Source organism: Nicotiana sylvestris, chromosome 2 (genome assembly GCF_000393655.2).
Source record: "Nicotiana sylvestris chromosome 2, ASM39365v2, whole genome shotgun sequence".
Classification (NCBI taxonomy): Eukaryota; Viridiplantae; Streptophyta; class Magnoliopsida; order Solanales; family Solanaceae; genus Nicotiana; species Nicotiana sylvestris.
In genome coordinates, this window is record NC_091058.1 from 120315268 (window position 1) to 120330840 (window position 15573).

The 15573-nt window shown below is 42.1% G+C and overlaps 2 protein-coding genes across 2 annotated transcripts; both read right to left on the reverse strand.

Moving 5' to 3' along the window:
• Nucleotides 1–951: 951 nt before the first annotated feature.
• Nucleotides 952–1598, reverse strand: LOC138885501 (uncharacterized). Its single transcript, XM_070166455.1, has 2 exons — nt 1368–1598; nt 952–1254 (listed from the first exon to the last, which is right to left on the reverse strand). Exons 1-2 carry the CDS (start codon nt 1596–1598, stop codon nt 952–954), a joined length of 534 nt encoding a protein of 177 aa, XP_070022556.1.
• An 11927-nt stretch (nt 1599–13525) lies between these two features.
• LOC138885502 (uncharacterized) lies at nt 13526–14079 on the reverse strand. Its single transcript, XM_070166456.1, has 2 exons — nt 13898–14079; nt 13526–13781 (listed from the first exon to the last, which is right to left on the reverse strand). The coding sequence occupies exons 1-2, from the start codon at nt 14077–14079 to the stop codon at nt 13526–13528; spliced, it is 438 nt and encodes a 145-aa protein (XP_070022557.1).
• Nucleotides 14080–15573: the final 1494 nt, after the last annotated feature.

Here is a 15573-nt window from a genome sequence, read left to right on the forward strand (position 1 = left end):
CCCTCCATCCGATGATAGTCCTAGTGGGGATCAACTCATTTTGTTCATTTGTGACCAAAGTAATACCCCTTTTTTTCCACACATTGTACCGGTGAAGTCCATGAACTATCCGAGATGGGGTACATAACCCCTACATCTAGCCACTTGATAACTTCCTTCTTGACAAACTCTTGCATAGCCTCGTTCAGCCTCCTTTGATGTTCCACAGAGGGTTTGGCATCATCATCAAGTATAATCTTGTGCATGCAAAAGGCGGGGCTTACACCCTAAATATCAGTTAGAGTCCATCCATTTGCCCTCTTCCGTCTTTGAAGCACCTCAAGGGTGGCATCTACATGCACGTTAGTAAGGCACGAAGAAAGAATAACAGGTAAAGTTGAACAAGGGCCCAAGAATTCATACCTAAGGTGTGGAGGCAAAGGCTTCAACTCCAATATGGGAGGTTCCTCGATTGGGGATTTTTTGGTGGAGTCTTTCTGTTCTCAAGATCCAAGGAAAGTTTACGGGGCTCATAGGAGTAAGAGCCCATTCCTTGCAAGGCATTGACATACTCTACCAAGCCTTCATCCTCAGTCACATCATGGTTCAATAATACAGCCTCCAAAGGATCCTCCACATTGATCATGGCACTCGTGTCATCAACTATTACCTCCGTCACCAGATCCACAAAAGAACAAACCTCAGTTCTATTTGGCTGTTTCATTGATTTGCCCACATGGAAGACAACTTTTTCGTCACCCACCCGGAAGGTGAGCTCCCCTGCTTCCACATCAACCAATGCCTTCCCTGTTGCGAGGAAAGGCCTTCCCAATATTATCAGCATCTTATAGTCAACTTCGTAGTCGAGAATCACAAAATTCACAGGCAAAATACACTTATCAACTCGGACAAGAACATCATTAATAATACCAAGCGGTCTCTTCATTGTTCTATCGGCCATTTGCAATTTCATTAAAGTAGCCCTCGGTTGACCAATACCCAAATTTTTGAATACGGAATAAGGCTCAAATTTATACTTGCTCCCAAATCACACAAGTCCTTTGCAAAATCTGCACTCCCAATGGTACATGGAATGGTGAATGTGACAGGATCTTCAAGCTTTGGAGCCATCGAGTGCACAATGACACTCACTTGATGAGTCATTTTTATGGTCTTACAATCCATAGATCTCTTTTTAGTTACCAAGTTTTTCATAAACTTGGCATATCCCGGCATTTGCTCAAGAACTTCTACCAAGGCACATTGATTGACAAACTTTTCATCATCTCAATAAACTTCTTGAACTGGTTTTCATTCTTTTGCTTTGTAAGTCTTTAAGGGTAAGGTAGAAGAGGCCTTAGCAAGGGAGCTTTGGCTTTAGGCATTACCGTTCCCAGTATGTCTATCACGTGTTCCCTAGACGGGTTCACGTCATTTTGAGTCTCCTCCTCATTGTCATGAATATGAATTCTCACCTCACCATCCAACTTCTCTTCACTCACTTGCTCAACAACTATAGGATCATATTTATTTTGCACTTCAACATCATCACTAACAACTGCCTTTTGCTTGGATTTACTTTCTTCACTACCTCTACCGTTCCTTGTGGCCAGTGCCATTGCACATCCGGTATTGTTCCCACCCTTCGGGTTTACTACCGTGTCACTAGGTAGTGCCCCTTAGGGCGAGTGTTTAAAGCTTGCGAAATCTGACCAAGTTGGACCTCTAGATTGCAGATAGAATTATTATGGTATGCCAATTAGGCATCGGAGTCGGCATTATTCTTCATCATTTGCTCAAACATTGACTCAATCCATCCCATATCATTGTTGGACGAGCTAGGACCTTGGACGGAAATGGAGGCGGATTGTTTGGTTGTTGAAACATTGGAGGCCTTTGAAAACCCGGTCCCCGATTACCTTGATTTCCATTATTCCAACCTCCTTGGTTGTTTTTACCACCCCAATTGCTATTGTTACCCAAATTCTAGTTGTTGTTCCCCCAAATGTTGGAGTTGTTGTTATTGTTCCAATTTCCTTGATAGTTGTTGGCATACAAAACCTCTTCACTTTGCTCACAATACCCATCATCCTGGTTGTAACCACTACTACCTAGCTCATATTGATCTTGATTGCCTTGCATTTGTTGCCCATGATGTCTCCTCTTGTTTACCAATAGATTTAATGCCTTCCATTGCGTTCACTTGATTTGGTCCCTGGATCTGCTGAAGTTGTGCTTTGGCTAACTAGTTCATGGTTGTTTTCAACTCAGCTGTGGCTTGTCCGTGGTCTTGAAGTTCCTTGTGAAGATTTATGACATGAGGGTTCCCCTAAGGAACATTTGCCCAACTCTGCCAAGCTGAGAAAGTGTCAGCCATCTCATCAAGAATCTCACAGGCCTCAGCATAAGGCAGCTTCATAAAATAACCCTCTGCTAGCTGGTTTACCACACATTTATTGGTCGTGTTTATACCTCGATAAAATTTCTGTTGGATCATTGCTTCAATCATATCATTTTTGGGGCATTCCTTGACCATAGTTCTATATCTATCCTAGATTTCATGAAGGGGTTCATTTGGTTCCTTTTTAAATGCTAAGATATCATCCCTCAATGCAGCCATATGTTCCGGTGAGAAAAACTTGGCTATAAACTTGTCAGCCAACTCATCCCACGTAGTGATGGAATTCTTTAAGAGTCTTTCGTGCTAGCCCAAAGCTTTCCTTCTAAGTGAAAAAGGGAACAATCTCAGTCTCAATGCATCCTTCGACACATTTGTTTGTTGCTTCCCTAGCAGGTATCCACAAAACCCTTTAGATGTTTATATGCATTCTGATGGGGAGCGCTTGTGAAGTACCCTCTTTGCTCCAATAAGGTCAACATAACATTTGTAATTTGGAAATTGCCCGACCGGATCCGAGGTGGGACAATTTCACTTGCGTACCCTTCATTTGGAAGCACCCAAGGAGCTACTCGTGGAGGAGCTGGGGAAGGGTCTGGAATATTTTCATTGGCCTAGCGGCCTCTTCTTTGAGCTTGAGGTACCTCATCTTCACCATTATCATCTACCTCTTCCCCGAGAGAACATTTTCGATAGGATCATTATTTGCCATTTTGTACCTGAATCGATTAACTCACATAAGTTAGTAAAACAGAAGAAAAGAAAAACAAGACACGCAACTAGTTAGATAGATAGCCAAAACCGTTTAACTCCCCGGCAATGGCGCCAAAAAATTATCGGCTCCAACCCTACACCACTATATAATGGCAAGGAGTGGTCGATGCAGGTTTTACCCGAAAGGTCGGGATCGATTTTCATAGGGAGTTAATAATGGTTGGTAGTTGGGTTTCTATCTAATCTAGCTATGTGTGTTGCTTTTAATTGCACTTCTAACCATGCTTGGATTTGTTTCTATTCTACTTTTAATACTATTGACTGTTGAAAATAAACTAAGTACACTATTTTTGTAAGAGTTTTCTCAATTGATAAAAAGCACTAAGGAAGTGACTTACACCTAGGCGAGTATCTAGTGGGATCTAAAATTTAGGACAAGTTGATTACAAGAATAAAATCTAAGAATATAAGCTAAATCTACTCTAAAATTACTCAAAATGATAAAATATGGTTGTTCACGAGCTCTCTCCTACAAAAGATACCCAAAAAAATGTGAAAAAGATCTATCTATACACAGCTGAAATTACTGGACAAATATACCTCGACGGAGGTTCTGCTGTCAGCGCAATACTGAGCTCCTCAGCGCTTGGACTTTCGTGGCCGCACAAAAGCAGCCACGGACCGCGTTTCTTCTCTTTTGTGCTTGGTCTAGACTTGATTTCGCTAGGAGCGTAAAATTACTTCCTCAGTGTTGGCATCAATGCGAATTTGAACGCGGACCACACTCCTCAGTTATGCTCAATCTGCAGGGTCTCTGAATCTCTATTTCTCCCTAGCGTAGTTTGCACCGCGGCCGCGTCAAGTATTCCGCTGTCGCGCTATTTCACCGTGGTCAGCGGTATCTTTTGTACCCCAAAATGCCTCTTTTGAATCTCAATTCTGCTTTCAGCGTAATTGTGGTCGTCGCAGTGGTGGACTTTCTGCGGTCGCTTTTTTTGCTTCGCGATCAACGCTTTTATCTCAGTTTTGAGCTTGAGCAGGTTTAACTCTTTTTATGAGCTGGTTATGACTTTCCTGCCTCATTTTGACCAAACCCTACAAACAAGCACAATAAGTTAGTTTTTGGGAATACTTTTACACATTTTTTATCTAAAACCTAAGCAAGAGAGAGTATAAAATAGGCTAGAATCCGTAGTTATCACTTATCCCCCAGAGGCTACAGAGTTAGGAACAAATTCACTTCTTTTCTTCTCTATCGTGCGATTTGATCTTCCAGTGCTAATTAAACTCTCTACTCTCTTCCTTCATAGATGGCGAGAATGCATACTACTTCATCAGCTAATCAGCAGCCCGAACCCCTAGTGGCAGCTCCTACGAGGGGCAGAGGATGAGGCCGAGGTCGTGCTAGGGGCCGAGGCAGGGGCATGGCTCAACCTAGAGCTCAAGTAGCAGCACCAGCGGCGGAGCCTCAGGTAGAGTTTGATGAGGAGGCTCCAACCCAGACCGTTCCAGTAGGTCCAGCTCCAATTCCAGAGGGGTTCATAGTAACCCTGGTACTTCAGGATGTTTTGGTCCGTCTAGTGGGCCTTATGGAGAGTGTTACTCAAGTCAGTACATTCCCTGTAGCACCAGCCGTCTCTCGGGCTGGGGGAGGAGAATAGACTCCCGCTACTCACACTCCGGAGCATATGGCTCCCCAGTTTCAGACTCCAGCAGCTCAGCCAGTTGAGGTAATTTTGTCGGGTGTTGTAGCACAGACTAACGATGGGTCAACTATGTCTTCTGAGGCCTTGTGGAGATTGGATAGGTTTACCAAGCTCTTCACCACTACCTATGGCAGTACATCTTCAAAGAATCCCCAGGACTATTTGGACAGTTGTCGCGAGGTATTACGGAACATGGGGATAGTGGAGACCAATAGGGTCGACTTTGCTGTTTTTCGTCTATTAGGTTCTACTAAGAAATGGTGGAGGGATTAATGTTTGTCCAGACAAGCTGGGTCACCAGCTATCACTTGGGACCAGTTCTCTCAGCTATTTTTGGAGAAGTATCTTCCTATCACTTAGAGAGAGGACTATCGGAGGCAGTTCGAGCACCTTTAGTAGGTTTCTATGACCGTCACTCAATACGAGATCATATTTGTTTATTTGGCCCGTCATGCTCTTCTTATACTTCATACCGAGAGAGAGAGAGAGAGAGAGAGAGAGAGAGAGAGAGAGGGTGAGAAGGTTTATTAAGGGACTTGCTCAGCCTATGAGATTGTAGATGGCTAAGGAGTTAGGGAGTGAGATTTCTTTCTAGGATGCAACTATTGTAGCCAGACGAGTTGAGATGGTTCTATCACAAGGGAGTGGTTAGGGGTCTAACAAGCGGTTGTGTCACTCTGGTGGATTCTGTGGGCCCTCATCTGGAGGTCGAGGTACTTTTGGTAGGGGCCATCCTCCCAGGCCATTTCATTCAGCACTTCAGACATCCCATGGAGCTTCAGGGGGTGGTGGTCCTTATGTACCTCCTTCAGGGCCGCCAGCTCCTATCAGAGCACCTCCTCTTCAGAGTTATTATCATGGTCAATCAGCTCATTAGGGTCAGCCACAGTATCAGGGTGGATGTTTCGAGTGTGGTGAGTATGGGCATATTCGGAGGACCTGCTCGAGATTGGTAGGTATTCAGCCATAGCAGCAGGGTTCTCGTGCCATGATCCCAGCACCGCCCGCTCAGCCAACTAGAGGTGGGGGCCAGAAAGCCCGAGGTAGGGGTCAACCCGCTAGAGGTGGAGGCCAACCAGCAGGAGGTCGTCCCAAGGATATGGTTTAGAGTGGTGGGGCCCAGGCCTGAGGTTGAGTCCTCTGATGTTGTTATCACAGGTACTGTTTCGGTTTGCAGTAGAGATGCTTCAGTTTTATTTGATCCAGGGTCTACATACTCCTATGTGTCCTCTTATTTTACTTCATATTTTATTGTGCCTCGTGATTCTTTGAGTGCTCCCGTATATGTGTCCACACCAGTGGGGGATTTTATTATTATAGATCATGTCTATCGCTCGTGTGTGGTTATTATTGGGGGTCTTGAGACTAGCGTAGATCTCCTACTTCTCGATATGGTGGATTTCAATGTCATTTTGGGGATGGATTGGCTATCACCTTATCATGCTATATTGGATTATCACGCCAAGACCGTGACCTTAGCATTGCTGGGGTTGCCTCGATTGCAGTGGAGAGGGACGCCTGGTCATACTACCAGTAGAATTATCCTTATATGAGGCTCAACATATGGTCGACAAGGGGTGTTTGGATTATTTGGCTTATGTTCGTGATTCAAGTGTGGATGTTCCATCCATGTATTCCGTACCAGTTGTTTGGGAGTTCCAAGAGGTTTTTCCTACAGACCTACTGGGATGCCACCCGATAGGGATATCGACTTTTGCATTGATTTGGCTCTAGGCACTCAGCCCATTTCTATCCTGCCATACCATATGGCCCCACCAGAGTTAAAGGAATTGAAGGAGCAGTTGCAAGATTTGCTTGATAAGGGCTTTATTAGACCTAGTGACTCACCCTAGGGTGTGTCGGTGTTGTTTGTAAAGAAGGAGGATGGGTCAATGAGGATGTGCATAGACTATCGGTAGTTGAATAAAGTCACCATCAAGAACAAGTATCCATTGCCAAGGATTGATGATTTATTTGATTATCTTTAGGGTGACAAAGTGTTTTCGAAGATTGATTTGAGATCTGGCTACCATCAGTTGAGGATTAGGGCATCCGATGTCCTTAAGACAGCTTTTTGCACTCGATATGGGCTTTAAGAGTTCTTAGTGATGTCATATGGCTTGACAAGTGCCCCAGCAGCATTTATGGATTTGATGAACCGGGTGTTCAAGCCCTATCTGGATTCCTTCGTGAATGTTTTCATTGATGATATCTTGATCTACTCCCGCAGTCGAGAGGAGCATGAGCAGCATCTTTGTATCGTTCTTTAGACTCTGAGAGACAGCCAGTTATATGCTAAGTTTTCGAAATGTGAGTTTTGGTTGAGTTAAGTTGCTTTCTTGGGTCAGGTTGTATCAGCAGAGGGCATTCAGGTGGATCCTAAAATATTTGAGGTAGTCAAGGACTGGCCTAGACCCATATCAACTATAAAGATCCAGAGTTTCTTGGGTTTGGTGGGTTATTACCGTCGATTTGTGGAGGGGTTTTCATCTATAGTAGCCCCAGTGACCAGGTTGACCCAGAAGGGTGCCTCGTTCAGGTGGTTGGACGAGTGTGAGGTGAACTTTTAGAAGCTCAAGATAGCTTTGACTATGGTGCTAGTGTTGGTGTTGCCCACATGTTCTGGGCCCTATATAGTATATTGTGACGCATCTCGTGTTGGACTTGGTGCGGTGTTGTTGTAGAATGGCAAGTTTATTGCATATGCTTCACGGCAGTTGAAGATTCACGAGAAGAATTATCCAGTTCATGACTTAGAGCTAGTAGCCATTGTTCACGCGCTGAAGATTTGGAGGCATTATTTATATGGCGTGTCTTGTGAGGTGTTCATGGATCATAAGAGTTTGCAGTATTTGTTCAAGCATAAGGAGCTCAATTTGAGGCAGCAAAGGTGGTTGGAGCTACTAAATGACTATGATATCACCATCTTGTATCATCTAGGAAGGCCAATGTGGTGGTCGATGCTTTAAGTAGGAAGTCATCCAACATGGGGAGCCTTGCGTATATTCCAGTCGGTGAGAGACAACTTGTATTAGATGTTCAGGCTTTGGCCAATCAGTTCGTAAGGTTGGATGTTTCTGAGCCCAATCGTGTTTTAGCTTACATAGTCGCTCGGTCTTCCTTGTTTGAGCATATCAGGGAGCGATAGTATGATAATCCTCATTTTCTTGTCCTTAGGGATACAGTGCGGCACGGTGGTGCCAAATAGGTTACGGTTGGAGATGATGGAGTTTTGAGGATGCAGGGTCGTGTTTGTGTGCCTAATGTAGATAGACTTCGTGAGTTGATTCTAGAGAAGGCCGATAGTTCCTGATATTCTATTCATCCGAGCACCGCTAAGATGTATTAGGATTTGCAACAGCATTATTGGTGGATAAGGATGAAGAAGGATATTGTTGCATACGTAGATCGGTGTTTGAATTGTCAGCAAGTAAATTATGAGCATCAGAGACTTGGTGGTTTGCTTCAGAAGATTGAGATTCCTAAGTGAAAGTGGGAGCATATCACTATGGACTTCGTTGTTGGACTCCTACAAACTCAGAGGAAGTTTAATGCAGTATAGGTTATTGTGGATAGGCTGACTAAGTCAGCGCAATTCATTCCTATGGCAGTTTCCTATTCTTCGGAGCGGTTGGGAGATATCATTTGTCTTCATGGTGTGACCATGTCTATCATTTATGATTGAGGTACGTAGTTTACCTTGCATTTCTGCAGGGCAATACAATATGAATTGGGTATGCGGGTCGAGTTGAGCATAACATTTCATCCTCAAACGGATGGATAGTTTGAGCATACTATTCAGATCTTGGAGGATATGCTCGGGGCATGTGTTATTGACTTTGGAGTTTCTTGGGATCAGCTCTTGCTGTTAGTAGAGTTTGCCTACAACAACAGTTATCAATCGAGCATCCAAGTGGCTCCCTATAAGGCGTTGTATAGTAGACGGTGTCGATCGCCAGTTGGGTGGTTTGAGCTAGGGGAGGTTCGATTGTTGGGTACAGATTTAGTGCATAGCCTTGGATAAGGTTAAAATCATTCAGGAGAGACTTTGTACAGCTCAGTCTAGGCAAAAATGTTATGCCGACCGTAAGGTTCGTGATGTGGCATTTATGGTCGGAGAGAGAGTGTTGCTTAGGGAGTCACCCATGAAGGGTGTAATGCGATTTGGGAAGAAGGTCAAGTTAAGCCCTAGGTTCATTGGGCCTTTTAAGATCCTAGATCGAGTGGGAGAGATGGCATATAGACTTGCGTTGCTGCCAGGTTTAACAGTAGTGCATCTAGTGTTTCATGTGTCCATGCTTCGGAAGTATCACGACGATCCATCCCACGTGTTAGACTTCAGCATTGTCCAGTTGGACAATGATTTGACCTACGAGAAGGAGCCGGTAGCTATTCTAGACCAGCAGGTTCGTCAGTTGAGATCGAAGAGTTACCTTTTGTTCGTGTGCATTGGAGAGGTCATCCTACTAAGGTAGCTACCTGGGAGTCCGAGTCCGATATGCGGAGCAGATATCCCAATCTTTTCACCGACTCAAGTACTTTTCTATGTCGGTTCGAGGACGAACGGTTGTTTTAGAGGTGGAGAATGTGATGACCCAAAGGGTCATCTTCTGTTTTAGAACTTGAATCCGTGTCTCGAGGCCTTAAAACCTCATTTTATCTCTTCTCGATTTGCATGCGCAGCCCGGGCATGTATTCGGAAAGCCCTTATGCGAAAAATTTATGAAATGATGTTTTTGGCCAAAAAAGTTGATTTTTGTTGACTTCGGTAGATGTTTTGGGTAAACGGACCTGGGCCCATATTCCGACAGTCCCGGAGGGTCCGTAGTAAAATTGGGACCTGGTGTATACCCGGAATCGAGTTTCGAGGTCCCTAGCCCGAGAAATGAATTTTTGAAGGAAATTGATAAGACTGAAAATGTAATAATTTAAAAGATTTGATCTTGTTGGTATAGGGCCCTATTTTGGTTTTGGAGCCCGGAGCAAGTTTGTTATGATATTTAAACCTTATCTGTGAAATTTGGTGAAAACGGAATTTATTTAACGTGATTCAGACCTTTGGTTGAAAAGTTAGAAGTTTTGAAACTATCTTGAAAATTTCATGTGTTGTGGTGTTAAATCCGTAGTTTTAGATGTTATTTTGGTAATTTAATCGCAGGAGCAAGTTCATATGATGTTTTAAGACTTGTGTGCATGTTTGGTTTGGAGCCCCGATGGCTCGGGTGAGTTTTGGATAGGCTACGAAGTGATTTGGAACTTAGAGAAAATTGCTATTGTGCTTCAGCTTGTTGTAGGCCCCTGATCTCGCAATTGTGAGATCAGGCATCGCAATTGCGAGCCCTGCATGGTCCGCATTTGCGAGCCTTTCATCCAAATGCGATTAGAAGGCTAGGCCGGCAGAGTTCGCAAATGGGAACAAACCTTCGCAATTGCGAAGGGAGACTGGGAGAGGGTATGATCGCAAATGCGATCTTTTACTCACTTTGCGAGGGACAGTGTTCGTAGATGCGACACTTTCCTCGCATTTGTGAAGGCAGCAGGACTGTGAAGGGCTTCGCATTTGCGATGGCTCCTTCACATGTGCGAAGCTCAGTCACAAATGCGACATCTGCAACTGATGACTTTGGACTTAGACGGGATTTTTCATTCATTCTTTCATTTTTCAAAACCTAAACTTCAAGAGGCGATTTTCCAAAGACCATTTCTTTCCCAAATCATAGGTAAATGATTCTTAACTCATTTCTTTCAATCTATTACATCTTTTTACAAGATTTCATCCTAGAATATAGGGTTTTTCATGGTGGAATTGGGTGTTTTGGCTAGAACTCAGGGATTTCGAAATTTGGGGATTTAGACCTCAAACTGAGGTATGATTCCAAAACCAATTGTATATCCAGGCTCAAGGGTGAATGGGTAATCGGGTTTTGGTCCGAATTTCGGGTTTTGACCAAATGGGCCTGGGGTAGGTTTTTGACTTTTAGGGGAAAATGTTGGGAAACTTATAATTATGCATTAGAATTGATTTCTTTAGCGATAATTGATGTTATTAAGTTAATTATGACTAGGTACGAGTGTATTGGAGATAGAATCAAGAGGTGAAGTGGTAATTGAGCTTTAATTGACCGTTGGATTTAGGTAAGTGTTTGGTCTAACCTTGACTCGAGGGACTAGAGATCCCCGACTTAATTGCTATGTGAAATTCCATGTATGTGGCATATAGGTGTGGTGACGAGTACGTATGCGCCGCCAAATTATCTGTTTAGCATGTTCCCTTCCCCGTTCCTAGTATATTGTTTTCCTCTCTTAACTGCTACTTGCTTATTAATGCTTCCATGTCTAATTGCTTCTTGTTAAAAGTTGTTTTCTCTATTGAAGGTATTAATTGTTCCGTAGTTTCAATAAATTACATTGTTGGTTTAAGTTGGTTTATTGGTACTTCATGGTACACTTAGATTGGTCTCATTGTGTAGTATTAACTTGTGAATTTTCATAATGGTATAACTTTCCCGTTGTTTTGGCTTGAGGTATAAATGTTGTGGATGGTTTTGAGTTAAATTATGAAATACTTGTTCTTATTATGTGATTAGTACTAAAATGGTGGGATTAGGTTGCACGCCGCAACAGGAGGAATAAGGATGAATTGTGATTGTCTGGTGGGATTGGGTTGAGATAGCAACAAGGAATAATAAGGGTGGACAGGTGGGATCGGGTTTCATGCCGCAACAGGACGAATAAGGGTGATATATATATTGAGGAGTAATAAGGGTGGACTGGTGGGATCGGGTTGCATGCCGCAATAAGGAGCAATAAGGGTGAATGTTTATATTGTTACTTGTTATATGGTGGGATCAGGATGCACGCCACATTATTTTGTTGTTTATGTATTCTTCCTCTGCTGGATTTTATTCCATAGCATTGTAACTCTCTTAAGGATTGGTATAGTTGAGTACTGGCAAAATATCTGGGTTCCCTATTTACTTCGCTGCAAGTTATTGTTTCAATTCATTCTGTATTTCCTTTTGTTTTATTATATACTATTACAGGTTATAATGTATAAGCCTCACCTTAACCTTGTCACTACCTCGTCGAGGTTAGGCTTGGCACTGACCAGTATATGGGGTCGGTTGTACTGATACTGCACTCTACACTTTCTGTGCAGATTTTGAAGCTGGTTGTGGCTGATCGAGAGATCGGGTGTAGGCACTCATCAGGAGACCCAAGGTAGTTCTGCAAGCATCCACAGGCCCTGGCGTCCCCTTCTTATGTTCTACTTTTTTGTTTTATTTTCTTTCGAGACAAATGTACTTTTTCTTTCAGACCAGTATTTGTAGTAATTCGCAGAACGTTCGTGGATTGTGACACCAGTTTCTGGGTGGTAACAGCTTTGGAGTTGTTAATAGGTTATAGATAATCAGTTAAATATGTACTTCCGCTTTTATTTCTGTTTGAATTAGATTTTGATAATCTTAACTATGAAAATGTAAAGGAAAAAGGTGATTATAACTCTAACGTTGGCTTGCCTAGCAAGTGCGATGTTAGGCGTCATCACGGTCCCGACGGTGGGAAATTCAGGTCGTGACATTCTTCCTCAAGTTGCTTGTTTTTCTCAAGCTCGGCATACAAACTAGATTCAACTGATTTTAACTCGTTTTCAAGCTTAAGGTGTGCCTCACTTGCAACTTCCATTCCCTTTTGAGTGTTCCCAGGCCTACTCTACATTTTATGTTCCTCAATTATTTACTTTAGGTCTACCACCACCACTAATAGGTCATCTCTCCCATGCTCAATGTTAGGTTCTCTCTCAGTTAAAACTTCTTTCTCCTTTTTAACACACTCAATGGTTTCTTTTATATCAACTACAACAACCATTAGATCATCTCTCTCATGTTCTATATTTGCAATTTTTTCGGCTAAGGCATCCTTTTCATTCTTCAGACTCTCAATTGTTTCCTTTAAATCAACCATAATGACTACTAGGTCATCTCTAGACTGTTATGCTTCTCCTAGTTCCACAGTTAAAGCATTTTTATCATTTATAAGACTGTGATAAGCATAAATTAAAACATTTTCCAAAGACATAAGTTTTTTAGAGAATAAAACTTTAGATTTCTTTGAACATCTAGAAAGTTTACCTCATCATCATCGTTGGCATCTCCATCATCATCAGACTATTCCATCAAGGCAAAAATAGAGTCATACTCAGCTGCTTCTCTTTCCACTGCCATCATGGAGCTGTCACCTTGATCATTATCTTCTTCAAATTCACTGGAGGAGTCTCCCCATGCAGCAAGAGCTTGCTTCACAACATTGTCACCGGCATTCTTCCTCTTAAAGCGTTTATCAGGAACCAGGTTCCTCTTGGCTGCTTTGTTTGTGTTGTGCTTGAATTGATCTTGCTTTAGAAGGGACAGTCCTTGCTGAAGTGTCCCGGCTTGCCATATTTATGACATAGGTCATAATGTTTTGGCTTGCTAGAATTGCCCCTTTTTAGAATGCCTCCATTTCTGTGAACCATTTTCTAGAATATTTTTGTCTGGTAAGCCATATCAGTATCCTCACCACTTGAATCATTGATGTCTGTCTTGAGGACCAGGTTCCTCTCTCTTTTGGGCTCTCTTCTTTCATTGTCCTTCTTCTTCATTTCATATATTTTCAAATTACCAACAAGTTCATATATAGTCAGCTCTTGCAAGTTCATTGCCTCTGTGATAGCATTTCCTTTGCTTTCCTAGGAGCTGGGCAGGACACTGAGTATTTTCTTCACGAGTTTGTTTCTTGGAATGATTTCTCCAAGAGAGTGAAGCTCATTGACTATAGAGGTGAACCGAGTATGCATATCTTGGATGGATTCATCATCTTTCATCCTGAAAAGCTCATATTCAGTTGTAAGCATGTCAATATTTGATTGCTTGACTTGTCTTGTTCCTTCATGAGCTGTTTGAAAAGCTTCCCAGATTTCCTTAGCTGATTGGTATGTCGATATCCTGTTATATTCATCAGGACCAATGCCACAAATAAGAATTTTCTTTGAACAAAAATTCTTTTTTATGGCCTTTCGGTTAGCGTCGTTGAATTCCTTTCTTGTTTTGGGAACAGTTACAGCTGGGTTGCCAAAAACTTGGCAGGAACGAAGGGTCCAACATAGATGACATCCCAAAGCTCGGAATCTTTAGCCATGATGAAGTCGTGCATCCTAGTCTTCCACCATCCATAATATTGGCCATTGAACCTTGGCAGCTTGTAGGTAGATTTACCTTCTTCAAAGTTTGGAGGAGCAACCATGAGGATCCTTTCTAGGTGTTAGCCTAATAGAAAGAACCTACTCTGATACCAATTGATAGAATTTAAGGGTCCACTAAACTATATAGAGAATCGGGTTCTCTATTAGTTCTCACAGAACACACGCACACTGCAGTAAGTAAATAACACAGAGAAGGTTTAGGTGGAAAACTCCCAGCTCACGGGATTAAAAAACACGACCTACCCTTATAGGATTTCAACTTCACTACTGAGCAAACTTTAGATTACAACCTATTGTAACCTAGGAATTAACCTCTTAATCTCTCACTAACTTGTAACAACTCTATTATAAGCCACTTTGTAAACACTCTATTACAAAGACTTTACAACTTGACTAACTCTAGCCAAGACACAAACACCAGGGTTTATGATTTACAAAAATTTCCTACGCAATGATTCTAACTAAGCTAGGTAGGAATTACAAGTAAAGAACTTCAATAAAGGTACAACACAACTAAGGACATATAATAACTCAATACAGGGAACTGATCCGTTGCTATGTTGTTCATTGTTCTTGATGCCCTCGAGAGTCACTTACAAGATTGATAGATGACTTGAGAGAATGCTTAATCAATTCTTGAATGTGCAAGTGTTTTGTTTTGCCTTTGCTTGATGTTAATAATTCATTTGTGACATCACTTGAATGATGTAAGAAAGGTACGTAAAATGCATTCCCCATAAAGTTGATTGTTGCACTATTTTCGCACTGTTGCGTGTGCAGGCAGCAACTTTACAGCTGGAGCGATTGACTTGTCCAATCACCATGGGAACCAGAACCTATTTGTTCCCTCCATTGTTCCTTTGACTTTAAAGAGTTCAACCATGTATATTTGGAGGATAATTTATGCCATTGATAGTTTATATGAGTCCACCAACCTATAGAGTATCAAGTCCTCTATGAGTTTCCACTGAGAATACTAATAAAACATTAAGTAAATAAGACAGGGAGTTTTATGTGGAAAAGTCCCTGCTCAATGGGATAAAAAAAACACGACCTACACTGGTAGGATTTCAACTTCACTATGAGCAACTTTTAGATTACAACATATGCAAACTAGGAATTAAACTCTTAATCTCTCACTAACTCGTAATACACTTATTACAAGCCACTTTGCAATACACCTATTACAAAGACTTCAACTCATGACTAACTCTAGTCACGACACAAACACAAGGGGTTTATGGTTTTACAAAGGGGTTCCTAAGCAACACTTCTAGCTAAGTAATTTAGGAGTTACAATGAAGAACAATTACAAAGTTACAACTCAACTAAGGACAACAAAATACTAGATTTAGGAACTGGTCTGTAGTAGCGTTTAAATTTGTTCTTGAGGCTCTTGAGAATTAAATTTGTTGTCTCAGAAGGATTGAATGCTTGAAGTGAATTCTCAAGTGTTTAAGTGATGATTTGTTGTAATACTCTAGTTAATACACCTTTTATGACATCACTTGAATGATGTAAGTACTTGGTTGGTC

Coding starts and splice junctions, on each gene's coding strand:
- LOC138885501 (XM_070166455.1), bottom strand. CDS start 1,598: ATGGCACTGGCCACAAGGAACGGTAGAGGTAGTGAAGAAAGTAAATCC. Junction 1,255..1,367: donor TGATAGACATACTGGGAACG/GTAATGCCTAAA, acceptor GATGATGAAAAG/TTTGTCAATCAATGTGCCTT.
- LOC138885502 (XM_070166456.1), bottom strand. CDS start 14,079: ATGGTTGCTCCTCCAAACTTTGAAGAAGGTAAATCTACCTACAAGCTG. Junction 13,782..13,897: donor AAGTTTTTGGCAACCCAGCT/GTAACTGTTCCC, acceptor TGAATATAACAG/GATATCGACATACCAATCAG.